This window comes from Lipophrys pholis (genome assembly GCF_963383615.2).
Source record: "Lipophrys pholis genome assembly, chromosome: 14".
Lineage (NCBI taxonomy): Eukaryota > Metazoa > Chordata > Actinopteri > Blenniiformes > Blenniidae > Lipophrys > Lipophrys pholis.
The window spans coordinates 24,152,314-24,170,355 of NC_137633.1; the positions used below are offsets into that span (position 1 = coordinate 24,152,314).

Below are 18,042 nucleotides of genomic sequence, written 5' to 3' on the forward strand. Positions count from 1 at the left end.
CAATGCTTACATACCGAGATGAACTGTAAGTCGAGATCTCATCACCAGCAGACATAGTGAGGGAGTGTGGACATACAGTACATGTAGAAATCCACATGTACTGTATGTCCACACTCCCTAACTGTCTGCTGGTGTCTCCTTTCTTTCTCTTTACCTTTGGAGTCACAGATCAGGAAATGGCTACAGAATTAACTTGGTTTCTTGAGTCAATGCTGGCGTGAGATTAAAAATGTTAAGTGTTGCTGGCATTAGGATCTGTTTGCTGCTGTGAGTGGCTGACACACCAGTGCTGACATGGATTCTTCAGGACATGATGGAATTCTGAAATACTAATATTTGTGCTCACAGTCTATTTATTGATGCCAAGGTGTGAACCACTTACAGGCAGTCATCAGGGTCGGCAGCCCGTAAAATCAAAATGCTTCTTTAATTAAAAATTGTTAACATTTGTGCTCCATTGCGCGGCGACCCGCCGGCCTCTGAGGGACATTCCCGGTCCCACACCATTCATCGCCTACAACAAGAACATGGATGGGGTTGACCTCTTGGACCAACTCATCCAATATTGAAGAAGCTAACTTGCTATTGTGTGCTACATCAACTAGCCAACATGCTAATTCAGGGTTTGTGGACTAGCCAACATGCTGACGTGCGGTTTCTAGATTAGCTAACATGCTAATATGCGGTTCATGGACTAGCTAATATTCTAAAATGCGGTTTGTGGACTAGCTAAAATGCTATGTGTGTTACATAAAACGAGCTAACATGCCCATGCGTTGTTTGTGGACTAGCTAACATGCTATCACGTGCAACATAAACAAAACAAAAACAACAGTTTTTATGACATTGAAGAATGTATAGCACACTATATGACATGAATAATAATGAATTAAAAAAATGAATCAGAACATTAAGATACATGAAAGATAAAAGACAAAAGGATAAATATGGGTAGACCAGTGTTAAATATTGCAAATAAACAGTATATAAATTTCTTGGTTCAGCAGGCAGACAGCATCCTCATCCTCTCTTCATTTGACTTCAGGCAGTGGTAACGCCGCCCTGCTGGCAGCAGAGAGAACAGTCTGTGGCTGGGTGGGGGCCTCACTCAGAATCTTCCTGGCCTTTAACCTGCATTGTTTGTTGTAAATGTCCTGCAGGTTGGGGAGGGTGGTTCTGGTTCTGATGGTGCTTCGCCCAGTGGACCCTCCTCCTCAGGGCCAGGAAGTCCTGCTGGGTGCTGCTGCCCCTCCAGGTGATGATACTCCAGCAAAAACACTCTCAATGCTGCAGGTGTAGAAGTTTCTGAGCACCTTAAGAGCGAGCTTAAAGTCAACTCACCGGCATTTAAGACGTTTATGACATTTATGTTAGTGTAGAGCCAATGAACGGGAGTCGGAGGCGAGGAACTCCAAACTTTATTTTCCATTCGAACACACTTCACAGAAAGGTTTTTTTTGTCCCTTTTCTTAACAATCACGCTGTGTAACAACAAAACTCCTCCCCCCCGGGAAATTAAGCTAACGTTAAGTTGAAAGTTAAAACTTTTGCTTAAACTCAACAGTTTTAAAAATGAACTCCTTCCACTCTTAAACATCGACCGGTGTGTGTTTTTTCCTCCAGAAAGCTAATTCACCCAGTGGCAACATGCAACCTGGCTCTCAGCACTGGCAGCTGGGTCTGCCCCGCTCGCTGGGCTCCCGTTAACCTTTGGGCTTCCTGTGACGTTGCATCACTTCCTGTTTCACCTGGTAGCAGCTGCTCTATCTTATCTATTGGAATATTTACAGCCAAAACTGCACTGTAATTATTAGGCCGTAGCTTGTTCAGCACAAACATTACCCTCACCTGTCCTCACCAAAGCCCCATTTTTCACATTGAAAATCGTCCGCTAGCATAGCTTAGCATTAGCATCAGTGCAGGCATGTCCCGAGCAGCTGGGACACCAGGCCATATGGATCAAATAGAACACAAATAACTAAATTAATGCAACAAAGTTAAAGTGCAAACCCCTGTTATTATGCAGACATTAGCTGGTATATTGTTGTTGCTCATGCTCATGATCTTCACTAAATAAGTAACAAATAATTAAATAAAAAAAGAATGTTCCTCTGGGATTAATGAAGTAGTGGTTCGCACTCTCATCTCAGAGCAAGAAGGTCATGGGTTGAAATGCTGGCAGGGGCCTTTCTGTTTGGGGTTCACATGTTCTTCTTGGACTGTGAGAGGTTTTGTCATGCATGTGAGGCTAATGGGTGACGGTAATTGATCCCCACATTTGAATGTGAGTATCTGTGGTTTGTCCTGTGAGGGACTGGTGACCTGTCCAGAGTCTACCCTGCCCTCACCGATAGATAGTAAGCTGGGATCGGCAGTGTTTGGCTCGGCTGGCGGCCCACTGGCATCACCGTCATGTGCAAAAGGAAGACCATTGTCCGCAAGTGCCTGGGGGTGCAGGTGTTCGCCCAGGGTGGAAAAACAGCCAGGTCCGCCACTGGTTGGGAGATCATTTTGGTTTGGGTTGGATAGTCAGCTCTGATTTTTAGCGGGACAGTCAAAATAGGCCCAGTTTACACGACAACAAATTCAAGTGTATCCGCAAAACCTTCTTCACTTTTGGGGGGTCCGTTTACACGGCACCAGTTTAAGGATGCACTGTATCCGCAAAGTTTTGAATCCGGCTCCCAAGGTGGAAAGATTCTTTCACGGAGCAAATCCCTCCTGTGGAGACTGATGGAGGCTACAGAGCCTGTTACTGCGCCTGCACATCTCTCCCCCTCCCTCCTGCTCATTCAGTTGTAAACAAACATGGCGTCTGCGTAGTGGTACAACCCGCGGTCCATATTCTAGTTTTATCGTCCAGATCAGTAGTTTAATAGTTGAGACTCTCCCCTGATAGCATCGGATGTGTCATCAGTCAATGCGGATGTCAGGTTCTCTCCATTTTCTTCACGTTTATAGTGTTTTGTTCTCTGCACACGTCTGTGTAGTTTCATAACAAAATCAAGCAACAGCGCCCTCCAGTGGCCCGGCATACTAACTACATCGTTGTTTCTGTGTCCGCTGCTGCAGTGTAAACGCACTCCTTTTTTTTTCACGGATTAGGTGTTGAAATGTGAAACGTTGTCGTGTAAACAGGGCCTTAGAGTGTGAGGAAGGGAAAAGTCCTTTCTTTGGCACATTTTGCATTCAAATTCACCATCAGAGTGGTTTTCATGCTGATTCACCAACAGAAAAGGCTGTTTTCATCTGCTTGTGTCTCACTGTCATTTCATTTGAATTAATTCAAGTTACTCTTCATTGCATATATTTGAGTTAATGTTGTTCTTGTAAATTTTCTACTTTTCTACACCTCATCGGGACACTGCAGTGGACCGGTTTTGTCTCGTGAGCCCTATACAGGACAGCCCCTATCACGCGCTGTAGGAGCTCAATGAGGCTGTCTGTGTATATCAGATGACCAGCTGCTGTTTGAAAGAACTCCCCTGATGAGTGTGTGTTTTTTATGGATGTTTATGACAAATGTTGATGCATAAATGCTGCTTTGGATTAATTTTCCAAAATGAGATGATCTCAAATCAGCTTGCGATAGTTACAGAACTGAGCAAACTATGTTGCAGAGACATGGTGAAGCGCCACTGCAGGAAAGTGTTAGACATGGCTGCCCAATTCAGATTTACTGTGAAAATGGCATTATAACATTGAAGATGTGTGAAAAGATGCACAGAAGATTATTGATGTGGTTTTCTTCTTTTGTTGTTGCATGTACAGAACTCGTTTGGAAAAGGGTATTTTGGTATTTCATGCTTGCCAGGCAGGTTATGAAGCTATTATGGTTTAGAAAGCAGAGATGAAAGATGGAAATAAAAGCACACACACACACACACATTCATCATCATTGTGTTGAGGAATAACCTTGATGGTCTGCTGGTCAATAACTCAGAGTCCCACAGGCTCTTGCTACCTTTAATCCTTCCCCAAGAAAAGAAAGGCATGACCATGTGAGGGAAACCAGAGCACCTCTGCTTCCTGTGAACTACATTTCAACACACTGTTCATGTGATTCTATTTAATACACTTACACTCTGGCATTATGCTTATGTTGTGTTTTTAGGCTTTCATGTCTATTTTTGGGCAGCACTTGGTTCAGGTGTACTTGTTTTAAAGTGTTTTACAAATAAAGTTGAGTTGAGTTTGATGGCTCTAATCCTGCTCTGTAGAGATTTATTCGGATATACGTACGTATACGTGCACAGACTACGTGTGCATGATGTGTCAGGACATGCAAAGTTCACCTGGAGGTGCAATAACCCACAACGTTGCATACTTCTCAGTCTGTTTACCAGACTTACAGTATGTCACTGATCCCCCTACTCTGCTCTGTGAAACCAAACAGACTCATTTTCTGAATGCAGATAAATTCTGTGCTTTCCTCTGGAGTCATCACAACTAAATGTGGCGCTAATTCTGCAGGACTTCACAGTTGTTTTTCTCTGCTCTCTTGCCAGGGTCATCTCAGATAGCCAACTCCTATCTGCCTCCCCAGGGAAGGCTTAAAGCTTTGAGTACTGATTTGTGGTTAGAGTTCAAACTTCAGTATTCAGCCGACTGGCATCAGAAGCAACAGCCATGAGAGCCCGGGCACAGCAAAAAATATGAAAAAGATATATATTGGCAAAACCGCCCTGAAAACCCAGAGAAATGGTTGTAAACATCAGAAGAGAAGGTAAGAAGAGTCCCAATAGGGGTGTTTGAGTCTATAAACCCTCATCTTATTATAACTAAATCCATTTCATTCCAACTGGGAGGTCATGGCCATTGAAGGCCATTAGACCCGTAACGTTTCACCAGTTCATTTCCATCATTCATCATGTCTTTACGTATCAGCTGACAACTGCATCCACTCTGATGTGTGTAAAACCTACACAGTCTCTCAAGCACCCGTGTCATACCACCAAGAATACACTGAATGATACCAAGTGCAGTTTTCTCCTGACTGAGTTTGATTGATTTCAACAGTTCAGAGGCTGTAAAGGTATTTTTTGTTGTTGTTGTAACCTCAGACGAGCTGAAGATGCTCAGCCAAACTATTCAGTCGTCTGTGTCTTGTGTTTAGAAAAAAAATACAGGTTTCTGTGATTAATATTTTAGCTTCTTAGCATCAGTTAGGCAAACCAAAAGATTTCATTCAGAGGTTTTAAATATTTTATTCATCACTCACACAATTATCAAATAACTGTATGCACTTAAATCAAGAGAGAACCACATAAAAATGCAATGCTGTTATTTTTTTAGACTATGATTGTCGGTTAACTGATGAGAGCCTGCAAACACATAAAAGATATAACCCGATTTCTATGTTGGCTAATATTCATGTTTTGGGCAGTTTAAATATATATATACAGTGCCTTGCGAAAGTATTCGGCCCCCTTGAACCTTTCAACCTTTCGCCACATTTAAGGCTTCAAACATAAAGATATAAAATTAAACTTTTTTTGTCAAGAATCAACAACAAGTGGGACACAATCGTGAAGTGGAACGAAATTTATTGGATAATTTAAACTTTTTTAACAAATAAAAAACTGAAAAGTGGGGCCTGCAATATTATTCGGCCCCTTTACTTTCGGTGCAGCAAACTCAGTCCAGAAGTTCAGTGAGGATCTCTGAATGATCCAATGTTGTCCTAAATGACTGATGATGATAAATAGAATCCACCGGTGTGTAATCAAGTCTCCGTATAAATGCAGCTGCTCTGTGATAGTCTCGGGGTTCTGTTTAAAGCGCAGAGAGCATCATGAAGACCAAGGAACACACCAGGCAGGTCCGAGATACTGTTGTGGAGAAGTTTAAAGCCGGATTTGGATACCAAAAGATTTCCCAAGCTTTAAACATCTCAAGGAGCACTGAGCAAGCAATCATATTGAAATGGAAGGAGTATCAGACCACTACCAAGTATCTACCAAGACCCGGCCGTCCCTCCAAACTTTCATCTCGAGGAAGGAGAAGACTGATCAGAGATGCAGCCAAGAGGCCCATGATCACTCTGGATGAACTGCAGAGATCTACAGCTGAGGTGGGAGAGTCTGTCCATAGGACAACAATCAGTCGTACACTGCACAAATCTGGCCTTTATGGAAGAGTGGCAAGAAGAAAGCCATTTCTCAAAGATATCGTTTAAAGTTTGCCACAAGCCACCTGGGAGACACACCAAACGTGTGGAAGAAGGTGCTCTGGTCAGATGAAACCAAAATCGAACTTTTTGGCCACAATGCAAAACGATATGTTTGGCATAAAATCAACACTGCTCATCACCCAGAACACACCATCCCCACTGTCAAACATGGTGGTGGCAGCATCATGGTTTGGGCCTGCATTTCTTCAGCAGGGACAGGGAAGATGGTTAAAATTGATGGGAAGATGGATGGAGCCAAATACAGGACCATTCTAGAAGAAAACCTGTTGGAGTCTGCAAAAGACCTGAGACTGGGACGGAGATTTATCTTCCAACAGGACAATGATCCAAAACATAAAGCCAAATCTACAATGGAATGGTTCACAAATAAACATATCCAGGTGTTAGAATGGCCCAGTCAAAGTCCAGACCTGAATCCAATCGAGAATCTGTGGAAAGAGCTGAAAACTGCTGTTCACAAACGCTCTCCATCCAACCTCACTGAGCTCGAGCTGTTTTCCAAGGAAGAATGGGCAAGAAGTTCAGTCTCTCCATGTGCAAAACTGATAGAGACATACCCCAAGCGACTTGCAGCTGTAATTGCAGCAAAAGGTGGCCCTACGAAGTATTAACGCAAAGGGGCCGTATAATATTGCACGCTCCACTTTTCAGTTTTTTATTTGTTAAAAAAGTTTAAATTATCCAATAAATTTCGTTCCACTTCACGATTGTGTCCCAATTGTTGTTGATTCTTGACAAAAAATTTAAATTTTATATCTTTATGTTTGAAGCCTGAAAGGTTGAAAGGTTCAAGGGGGCCGAATACTTTCGTAAGGCACTGTATATATTGTGAGATTATGATCAAAGTATAGCATTGAATATGTTCTGGGGAAAAAATTGAAATGAGTATCAGAGCTGACATGCATTCTGAAATTCTACCAATAAAGCAGAAAATTAACCATAATATAAGATTTAATAATGTAATGGTGTGTGTTTATTGCACACTGATTGTTACAGATGAGTGACCGAGCACGCAAAAAATCAAAGCAAATTTATCATTGATCACTAAATAATTTGAATTCAATATAGTATATTGAAAAGAAATTGCACTTTTCTCTGTTTTTTGTGTTCAAAAATTAAATCTATTACAATAAGTTTAAGTGTAGAAGCCCATAAACTGAGTTGTAAATACAGGTAAAACCTCTGATGTAAGGACGCCCTAAAATCCAAGGGCAAGTGTCCCCTGAAGACAGGTGTCCTCTCTTCAGAGGGACCGATCACCAGGACAAATGGTAGGACCAGTTTATATTGAACAAACCAAACACCAAATATGCTATGGTTATTTAAAAGCACATAAATGAACCAATACAAGTATATATATATATAAGATTTACTTCAGGGAACACATACAGTCCAGTTTCATTCTGAGTGGACCAGACTGGTAAAATATTCCTATAATAACCTTTAAATTTACACTTCAAAGTTATTCTTTGTTGTGGTCACAGTGTATGTGATGAATTTTGCAATATCAAACAGTTAGTGCTGAAAATGATTACAATCTCAACATAAAGTCAATTTTAATGAAACATTCTGGTGCAAAATGTCAATAAAAACCTTGAATAAATCCCCTATAAGCACCTGGTGGGACCAGATTGGAGCCTCTTTGTTGTTTTTGCACCCACACACAAGGCCATGCTCCATTTTTCTCACCTCTTCTTTGAAACCGACATGTCCGTGTCCAGCATCCTTTCCTGTTCTTTCAGAGATTAGAAACGAGGCCCGTCAAATGAAATTCACCATTACACTAACGGGAGTTTGGTCCCAGCTCTGTGAACGGGAAAGGATTAGTTTTCCTGCTTCATCCGACTCGTCCACCACTGGCTTCCCTGCAGACACACACACACACACACACACACACACACACACACACACACACACACACACACACACACCTCTAAACCTCCTCCTTCCATCTGCTCAGCTCTTTCCACGACCTCAAAGATGATCTCCGTAAGCGTCTGTCCTACACCGCACACAAACTAGAGATGGTGGAGAGCGAGTTTGACTCCACCCGACAGTACCTGGAGACGGAGCTGCGACGGGCCCAGGAGGAGCTGGAGAAGTTCACAGAGAAGCTGTGCAGGTATGTGTGGGTGCGTGCATGCGTGCGTGCAACATCATTGATTATAGTTCATATGGCCATAGCTCAATGCAGGTAAAATGTTTACAGCTCAAGCACTTTCTCCAGAATTGTTAATGTATTATTTAAGAAAAAAAAAGCCAGCAGCACAGAGATTAGAGAACTTCAAGCCGTGATTTCTTTATTTAGCTGTATGACAATAACCTCATTGTGTTTTCCCAAATGCAGCAAACCGCCAGGTCAGACAAAACCCGGTGGATTAATAAATATGCAAATTAAAACAACTCTTCACCTGACTGTGGCGGGCAAGAAGGAAAGTTGATACGAGGGAAATGAAGGGCTGACGGGGTTTTATTGTCCTGCAGAATCTATCCCCTCTCACCAGGTCCTTAACCCGCCTCCAAGAGAAAAAAGACAAAAACCTTTGAAATGAGACGGATCAGTATTGTTGCTCATCAGCAGATGAGCTGAAGCTATCCCATGTTTTTGGACCTTTTGTCTCTGTCCTCGCCCCTCTGCCTGTATCTGTGAGGTTACCTTAAATTACTATTCATCACTCACTTTTGTGATTGAGAGCAGAAATGAATTCCTGAGCTGAGAACAGATTTCAAAACCTTAAAAAAAGGAGCAAGTCCACAAATACAGAAAGTCTAACAAAACAGCATAAATATGTGGAAAAAGAAAAGTGAAACTAATGAAGAGATGAAAACTTGTTCACTCATCTTATCATTCTGTAGGATTTATGGAAGAGTTTTAGGGCCACTGAAGAAAAAAAATAATAATTCAGAGGCTAAAAAAAACAAAACAAAAAAAAAACCTCCGTGGCCTCAAAAAAAGTCGAAAATCAAAGTCGAGATTTTTTTTTTTTTCACGGAGAAACGTCTGTCCATCCCTCATCATTTGCCCGTAGATGTGAATTCACATTAAATCACTTAATTGTGACTATATCGGGTTGCTTACTGCTTATGGACGTGTGATTTTACACAGGATTTCCTTGATTAATAAGAACATTTAAATAAGCAGCCCGGGATCCGAGCCTTTGTCCTTCGTACTCGACGAACTTCCACTACAGAACCAGGCAGCAGGCTGCTCTGTCTCTTCTGGTCCTGATACTGATGATAACTGTGTTCCTCTCCAGAACCAGGCAGCAGGCTGCTCTGTCTCTTCTGGTCCTGATACTGATGATAACTGTGTTCCTCTCCAGAACCAGGCAGCAGGCTGCTCTGACTCTTCTGGTCCTGATACTGATGATAACTGTGTTCCTCTACAGAACCAGGCAGCAGGCTGCTCCGTCTCTTCTGGTCCTGATACTGATGATAACTGCTCCGTGTTTATGAGCTACATTCTGTCCTGAAGCATCTTTTCATCACTTCATTAAACCGCCTGATAAGCATTTTGAGGAAACAGTCACACGTGCTGGCAAGTGGATGGACCGACTTTTTTTTCCACCGTGAAAAAAAAATCTCGAATTTGATTTTCGACTTTTTCTGGGGCCACGAAGGTTTTTTTTTTTTTTTTTAGACTCCGAATTTTTTTTTCTTCAGTGGCCTTAAAACTCTTCCGTAAGGATTGGAACCTTTTTTGGACACTCATTGAAATATTTTAACACACAGGTGTGGTTGAAGGATATTTCTTTTTTTTTTTTAATTTGTGACTTTAGAGTTATAGAGTTAAGAAATACAATTAAATGTTAATGCTATGCATAAATTATTCTTACTAATTCTGTCAGAAAAGTGTAAATGACTTTGTATTTCATTTCTCGCTGTTAAAAACTAATTCAAGGTGTTAAAATATTCAGTGGATGTTTTCAGAAAACCTTCACAGTCCTGTTGTTTGGTCCGTGTCGCCACACGGTAAGAAAAAACAAAGTTTCTATCAAAGAAGATATTAAAGAAACATAAAAACGCTGGAAATGCTCCATAAAGACTTGACTGTCTGAAATCATATTTGATTCCCTCTTACGCCCCACATGGAGCCTCTCCACTGTGCTTCAGCTCGATTTCCTTTCACAGTATTTTTCAAGTCTGAGTGAAAACTTCAGATGTCTTCAAATCCCCTCTGAGACCCTCAGCGTCCTGATTGAGAAACTTTTTCACTTCTCTCCACATGTATAGCGTTTATTGAGGTTTACCAAGAGTAAAGCATTCTTCTTCTCACTTCAGGATCCAGAGCAGCTATGCGGCTCTTCAGAGGATCAACCAGGATTTGGAGGACAAGATGCAGCGGACGGTAAGAAACCGTGTCCCGGTCCTTTACACTCAGGAACAAAATGAAGCCTGTCTTCATCCAGGTCCCCTCAGAAGATCCAGAGAAAAGCCTTGGCCCGTTCCAGAAACCAAACATTGAACCTCACCCTCTCCCTGTGAGGCAAGAGCGCCACCACTACACTACCGTGGCACCCAAGGCCACCCCCCCCCCCCCCCCCCCCCGCGCTCAATCAGACCCCCACCCCCCTTCTAATGTATTTTAGGATTACAAACTGGTTGAAATTAAAAATACTTAAGGCATTCATCTGTTATGCAAAACCCATTTTATACCATGTAATTTCATAAAAAATGTAATGTGTATAACTTGTGAAAAATAGTGTGCAACTTTTCATAATAAAAGCTCTATATAATGCGCTCCCGGGTTAAGCCCTGGTACCACCAGATTATAGTGATACTTCGGAAATACTGTGTGTAGGACCGTAACCCATTCAACGTTTTGTAGATGTGTGAGGACACGTTGACCACTTTGAAATGTTTTGTCATCGTCTTGAATGTCGGGAGCAAAAGATTAAATCAAACATTATTCCTTTCTTTATTATTATCTGATTCCAAAATTATTATTTAAGCAATGTATGTCTGATTTAAAAAAAAAAACATTGGTTCTACATTCAGTTCCACGGAGAACATTAAATCAGTAACATAACAACCTTAAAATACACATTTTGATTCAGTTTCAAATCTTCTGTGTTTTAGAGATTTTAAAAAATTGTACATTTTAAAAAAAAACTTCAAATGTCTTTTAACTAAACCTGATCAAGGTGGATTTTTTTATTTGAAAGAAGAATAATTTCAACATTAAACCTTTATTTTAGGTGCTTCCTGGTGTAAAACACTCTCAGATGTCTTCAGTTCGTAGCGTTTTTCATCCTTCATGTTTTCACACCTTCACCTCACAGTGTGTTTCTATGCTGATGATACTTCTCTGATCTCTCGACTGTGTTGTGAGCTCCACTCTCATCTTAATGAAACACACAAAAATTAATAACAGCAGTTAGTTTTATTGAGAAATCCCACAAAGAAATTTGTGTATCAATACTTTTTCAGTACTATATTGAATATCGGATATTTACAACCAATTCCATAAAGTTATGACACTTGGAAAAATAAATAAACACAGACAAGAAATTATGAGATATATTCACACTTATATTTTATTACTGGAAATTACAGAAACTTTTCAGGGAGGCAACAAGTTCACGAGATAATCTCTGGTAGTATCTACAGCCCTCAGAACTTCATTACTGTGTATTTTCGTCATCTACAGTTACATGTGGATTTGTTCACATCTGTTTTATCATCATAGAAGAATAACATCTGACCACTGCAGTTCCTCTACGTTGTTTGTTATTGGATTGTTTGCCTGAATACTTCACATAATCTGCGCCAGCATCAATTAACAGTTGCAGAATAAATCCAAGAAAAAAAAGGTAAATTAAGAGTAAGGGTATTTTTTGATGAGCTTCATATTTTTCACAGCTGTTAACGCCTTTAACTCTCTGGTGTGTGGAGCTGAAACAGACCAGGGAACATTACCGCTGCTGTTGTTTGCTTTGTGGTCAACACTCCATTTCTTTTCTGACTTTTCTGTGAAAAAAAAAAAAAGTGTTTTTGTCAAGTTGGACTTGGCAGATGGTTGTAAATGATAAACAGTCAGTGTGGTGATCATGGTGAGGACACACACACACACACACACACATGCCACAAACTGTTTAAAAACAGTGGATGATTAAAGAATAAAAACTTTCCTCAATGTGAAAATTGCACTGTATAGCCTGTATCAATCACACAGTATCAAACACAAGAACAAAATCCTGTGCCGATCTGTCATAAACCTGAAACTCACATTTCAGGGCATTTGAACCAAAAACATCTCAACCAGCAGCTCTGCCTTTTCATCCTTCTTATCATTTATCTGTATAAAGCTTCTAAGTATAATGTACAGCCGGGTGCTGTGCCATGAATCAATGACTGTTGGGTGCACGAAGACCTGCAGACTGGAGTTTCAAGCTGAGGAGAAATGAATCATAATGAATGATTTATCAATAACCTATGGCCTGAAGTGTCCATATAATTTATAAGTGGTGCTGACATTTTCACCCCGTGTTCCCTATCTCCTCTGAGAAATGAGAAAGCTGCAATAATGGATGAGAACACACCTGTTCACCGCACCGCTGCTCTCATCTCGCCAAAACCAATTACATGGTCAAAGACGGGCGGCGCAATCAATGTCCGCAGTAATTGATCTGAACTGCAACCCTGTTGGCAAACTTTTACAGAACACACACACACACACACACACACACACACACACACACACACACACACACACACACACACACACACACACACACACACACTCACACACACACACACACACACAGAAGGAGAGTGTATGAGATTATTAGGGAGCCACCATCCAGACTATCGACCCGCTGAGCTGAATTGGTTGCTCTGAAATTCATTTTTGCAGTCAGCTGCTTGTTATCCCTCACACATTTTAACTGTCATATTCCACTTGCGAAGACCTTTTCACTAGACCTGCTTTATATTTCCAAATGGTTATGAACACTTGTGTGAATCTGCTTGGATTAGATCAGACGTCTGCAACCTTTTAACTACAAGAGACTTTTAAACCACTTTTGACCAAATAAATTCATCTGAAGCCAGAACGCTTGTTAAACCTTTAAAATGAAGAGAACACAGCTTGACAAAACTAAACTGAAACTGGATTTTTTTGAGTTTGGGAAGTTTACGAACTACAGTTAAGGATTGTTGACGTTGTATTGAAGGATTTAGTATTGAAAGTCATTTTAATAATTTTTGTTGTTTTAGCAGGTGAGATGTTTCAGATGTTTTAGTACTATAAGTAATTTGATATGATTTAATGGCTTCAGCCGTAGTACTCATTTTAGCAGTTTTAGCCACTTTCAGTAAACTAAACCATTTTTGCAATTTGTGTTTTTTGTTTTTTTTCAATCCATTCTTTGGAAGTTTTGGTCATTTTTGTCTTTTAGTATTTTTACCACAGCTTTATAATTAGTTTCACTCCACATATGAAACATACATGTTAAACCTGCATGTTTTAGCTTTCCTCTGAGGCCTTTGTTATTTCTGGATTTCCTCAATATTATCTTCCAGAGACGTGTAGTTTGGAACATGTTTTAGTAACACCGAAGAGCAGATTTTGAAATGAAAAACTTTTGAACTGAAATTTAAGCATCACATCTTAAATGTCAAGCTGTAAGTTAAGAATGCTTTTCCATAGAATATATCTTCATGGAGCCACTATAGAGGGGCTTTAGAGCCTCTACGGAGGGACCATAGAGTCTTTACAGAGGGGCTTTTGAGCCACTGCAGATGGGATGTAGAGTCCCTAGAGTGGTGCAGCTACTGCAGCTTGTAGTCCTCTGCCTTTGCTGTATTTAGATACGTAGCTCACGATTAGAATTTTCTTGATCAATTGTTCAGACCGTACATAGTTCAGGGCCACTGAGGAATGTAAAGCAGCAGAGACATGCAACGGTATACTTTTTGTTAAAACCACAGTCGTGTAGCGGCGCCCTGCTATTATAGTCAGGAACCAGGACGGGAAGGTCTCCAAGGGGTGATCCAACTGGAGGTCAGAAAGCAAGTTAAAATCCCAAACCATTATGGGCTCGGTCCCTAATTTGTACAAACGCGAGGAGTGAAAGAACCAGGTTCTGGTTCCAGGGCCACATTCAGCACCAGTTCTTTGTCTTTCCGCCGCCAAAGCCCCGATCTGGGGCTAAACAGGGCACTACGCTGGCCCCACATCGTTGCTGGACCAGAGCGGGGTCTGACACGTCATCAGCTGGAGGCGGAGTTATCGCTGGAGTTATCGCTCCTACGAGGAGGAAGAGACGCTGAACTGACATTCTGAAATCTACAGCGAACACGGAGCCCCGGAGTGGTTATGAATAAAATAATAATAATAATAACGCGTGGGAACGATATAATAAGTCGTTCCTTCAAGTTAATAATACGAGGGAACAAGGTAATCTAATCCTCGATCGCGGAGCCGCAGTTCTCCAACTGTTGTGCTGCAGAGCTCCTGCTGTCAGTCAGCTGCGTCTGATATATAGTTTAGAAGCAGTTTTCTATTGTCAATTTTTTCACGCTTTTCATCGTAAAACCATTGTAACTAACTTCACTTTCGCGTCTTTCATCGCGTTATGGCCGCAGGCTGAGGTCTGCGTGCGACTGTGTTGCGCTTCGCGACGAGACGCTCCATTATTTCTTCTAACCCACGGAACTTCTTTATAATGAACCGATACTTTTGGTTCATCATGTGACAGTGCAGTAGAGTGTTTTAATTAAAAAGATTGCAGACAGCGCCACCTGGGGAATTTCGCCCCAGGAGATAGTTAAAATAATTAAAGGACTCGAAGATTTGCTCACAAATAAGGCCTGGAGACGTGATTTCCCACATTACGAACTTTATTTTAAATCATCCAATTAAAAAGGGGTACTGTGATTATTAAAACCAGGGCAACCATTACAAAAGATACAGTGAACAGGTGGGTTTGCTGTTGCTGGGGAGGAACACAATGGAATAACTGAACAGGAAGCAGAGTGTTGGTTCTACCGAGGCAGCCAGAGGAAAAAGGGGCTCAACCTAAAACACCACGTGACACACCAAACCAAGGACACCAAACATGAGTGGCACTGCACAGACAAGGGAACCACCGCCGCCAGGACAATATAGAAATATTAAATATATACAGAGAAAGAGAGAAACAAAAATCAAGGGCCCAATAATCAAATTAACTAGACAGAATGAACTCTAAACTATAAGCAACCACGTACAGTGAAGGCACAGAGAATGGCAAAGTGAAACAGCCTGCTACACATTTGGAGGGAGCAGCGCCACCTGGTGGCGATCTGGGCTGATCGCTGGACAGACTGACAGTGAAGGCAACACGGCATAAAACAAGACAAACACAAAACAAACCATAACATGAATAAAACGGAGTCAAAGTGAATTAAAACCACCATAAAAACAGAAGTGGATTTAAACCAGCCGATCTCAATAGAGCCGGATAAAACAGAATTGTCGAGGTAGAGTAGTAGAACCTCAGCAGCGCGGAACACGGCAAAACAAGACAGCAAGCGTGAGGAGAGTGGCAGCCGGTTTTACTGGGCTGCACACCGTGGCTCTGAGCCTGAAAACAAGAAGTTTAAAATTAAGTTCAGCTCCATCGGGCCATTATTTTATACAAACAGAATTCACCCGCGTGTAAACATGGCCTGATATTGGGTTCAAAGACAATCTGGCTGATGGGGAGTCAGGAAGACACAGGTGGGACACTTCAGGGTGACGACACTAGGAGGCGGTATAATTGAAAACGTGAGGGCACACGCACAACAACATCAGACACACACACACATACACACACACACACACACACACACACATTGCAGCAAAATGCAACCCATTTTCGATTTTTCACACCAGACCCAGGCTTCAATCATATGTGTTATTAATTCAGATCTCTGCAAATTTGTTTATGGTAAATGGACTCACTTATATAGTGCTTATTCACTGACAACAGCCCCAAAGCGCTTTACATAGCTCATCACATTCACACACACATTCACACACCATTGGAGGCTGCAGCCGTGCAGGGCGCTGTCACTCCAATGGGGGCAGTTTGGGGTTCAGAGTCTTGCCCAAGGAAACGTCGGCATGTAGGCAGGCAGAGATGGCATAGATGGGAATTGAACCTGCAACCTTCCAATTGGGAGACGACTGCTCTACTAACTGAGCCATGCCGCCCCTAAATATGATAAAGACTATCATTTTCCAAAGACATGAGGATTCCTTCCTCAGTGCTCATGAGCATGGATGCCTCTAGTTACTTCTAGTGAAAGTGCTCCTGAGTCTGTTTTTAATCAAGTGTACTGTTGAGAAACTTCTCATGTATTAGACGTACTGCTTGATTGTCCACACACTGTTCCAACAGCTCAGCTGTTCCTTCCATAGTGACAGGATCAGTCCCCTCATCACCACTGGCTCTGCTTCTCACACTAAATCACTTTTTAAAAAGGATCTAAATTCTCAGCACAAATCTCCCTTTTTACAAAGTTCAGGTCCGTTTCATTAATGTAGAGCTGAATCATATAGAATCTCAGGGCATGTCTCATATGGAGCCGGTCTCCATCCTACTCTTCATTATATTGAATATAATAATATGATCTATCCTGAGATCAGTCCGACCTGCTTGGTGCTGCTGGATCTGGTTTCTGAGGAACCAAAAGACAAAGTTTCCCAGTTATGTGGCGTGGCATCATACTATTATTTAAATTGTATAACTTTATGTTATATGCCACAAAGCCACAGAATTCATCGACTTGATAATCAAATTGAACAGTGGATTGGAGGCAAAGTTAAATATCTTACCTGTTCAATCATCATTTGTTGTTTCTAACTGTGAGGCTGGTTTTAATGAAAAAGTTGTCAATCTTAGCACATTTTGTTGTATCTGTTTGTAGAACTTTCCTCTTTTTAATTCTAGCCTTCTCTGCTCCACCTTGCTCTTTCTATACACCTTTCAAACCCACTGACCGAGTACACAGACGTGTTACGTCATCAGGGTGCAAAGGAAGAGGCTGCCAGTGGTAAACTTTAAAAAGTTTATTTATAAAAGAAGAAGCTGCCAGTGAAGGGAGACAGGGCGTGTGATCAACCCAGTGCTGTGAACAAAAAAACAAAAAGAAGAACACCGAACGGAAAAAAAAAAGTGAACACCGGCCGTAGCGGCCCAAACATCAGACCGGCCCACCGGGATTTGTCCCAGTCCTCCCAGTTAGCCACTCCGGGCCTGTTACACATATAATAGTTTTACGATTTAAACAAGATTTCTACATAGGCTGAGATTTGGGCTCGATTCTAACGAGGTTTGTGGGTTTATACGTTGTTTGGGCTGGAAACAGTGAGTCACATCTGGCAACCCTGGTGCAGACCAGCGTGTCGTCCATATTTACTTCCGTGAACCGGCGTGACTTCACACTGTCTTCTGTGCACGCGCTGGGGACCTAAAGATTTCTGGTTCAATAGTGTCCACACTGCAGTCTGACAGAGGACACCTTTAGAAATTAATGTGAATGATCACACAAAAAAAAAAATCAGTACCCATCAAGAAATTGGAATTGAGGATCAAGACCTGAACGTAGCCTAAGGCACATCAGGAGTACTGACAATTATTTCTGATATAGAGTTTAAATCTTTACTACTTATTTGTAACAGGGAATCCCAAAAAGCTTCAACATTTTCTAATCATTGATTATATTGTCTAACCCTAACCTCCCAGAGTGCGTGCCGCTCTCAGCTCCAGTCATGTGATGCGGAGAGCTGGCGAAGCAAGCCGCTCCTCATAGCAGGAGACAGTGTGCGAGAGTTTTTCAGTGGCGGGCTTCATTGGGTTTGCAGTTTTTCATGTTAT

The 18,042-nt window shown here is 41.6% G+C and overlaps 1 protein-coding gene across 1 annotated transcript in view; it reads left to right on the forward strand.

Annotated features, from left to right (window-relative positions):
* Positions 1 to 4,655: 4,655 nt before the first annotated feature.
* Positions 4,656 to 18,042, forward strand: part of begain (brain-enriched guanylate kinase-associated) — a gene marked incomplete at both ends in the record, with an annotated part of 36,018 nt that continues 22,631 nt past the window's right edge. Inside the window, 3 exons of the mRNA XM_080479321.1 lie at positions 4,656 to 4,726; positions 8,154 to 8,315; positions 10,475 to 10,541. Coding sequence (XP_080335447.1) covers positions 4,656 to 4,726; positions 8,154 to 8,315; positions 10,475 to 10,541 — 300 coding nt within the window. The remainder of the gene's footprint in view (positions 4,727 to 8,153; positions 8,316 to 10,474; positions 10,542 to 18,042) is intronic.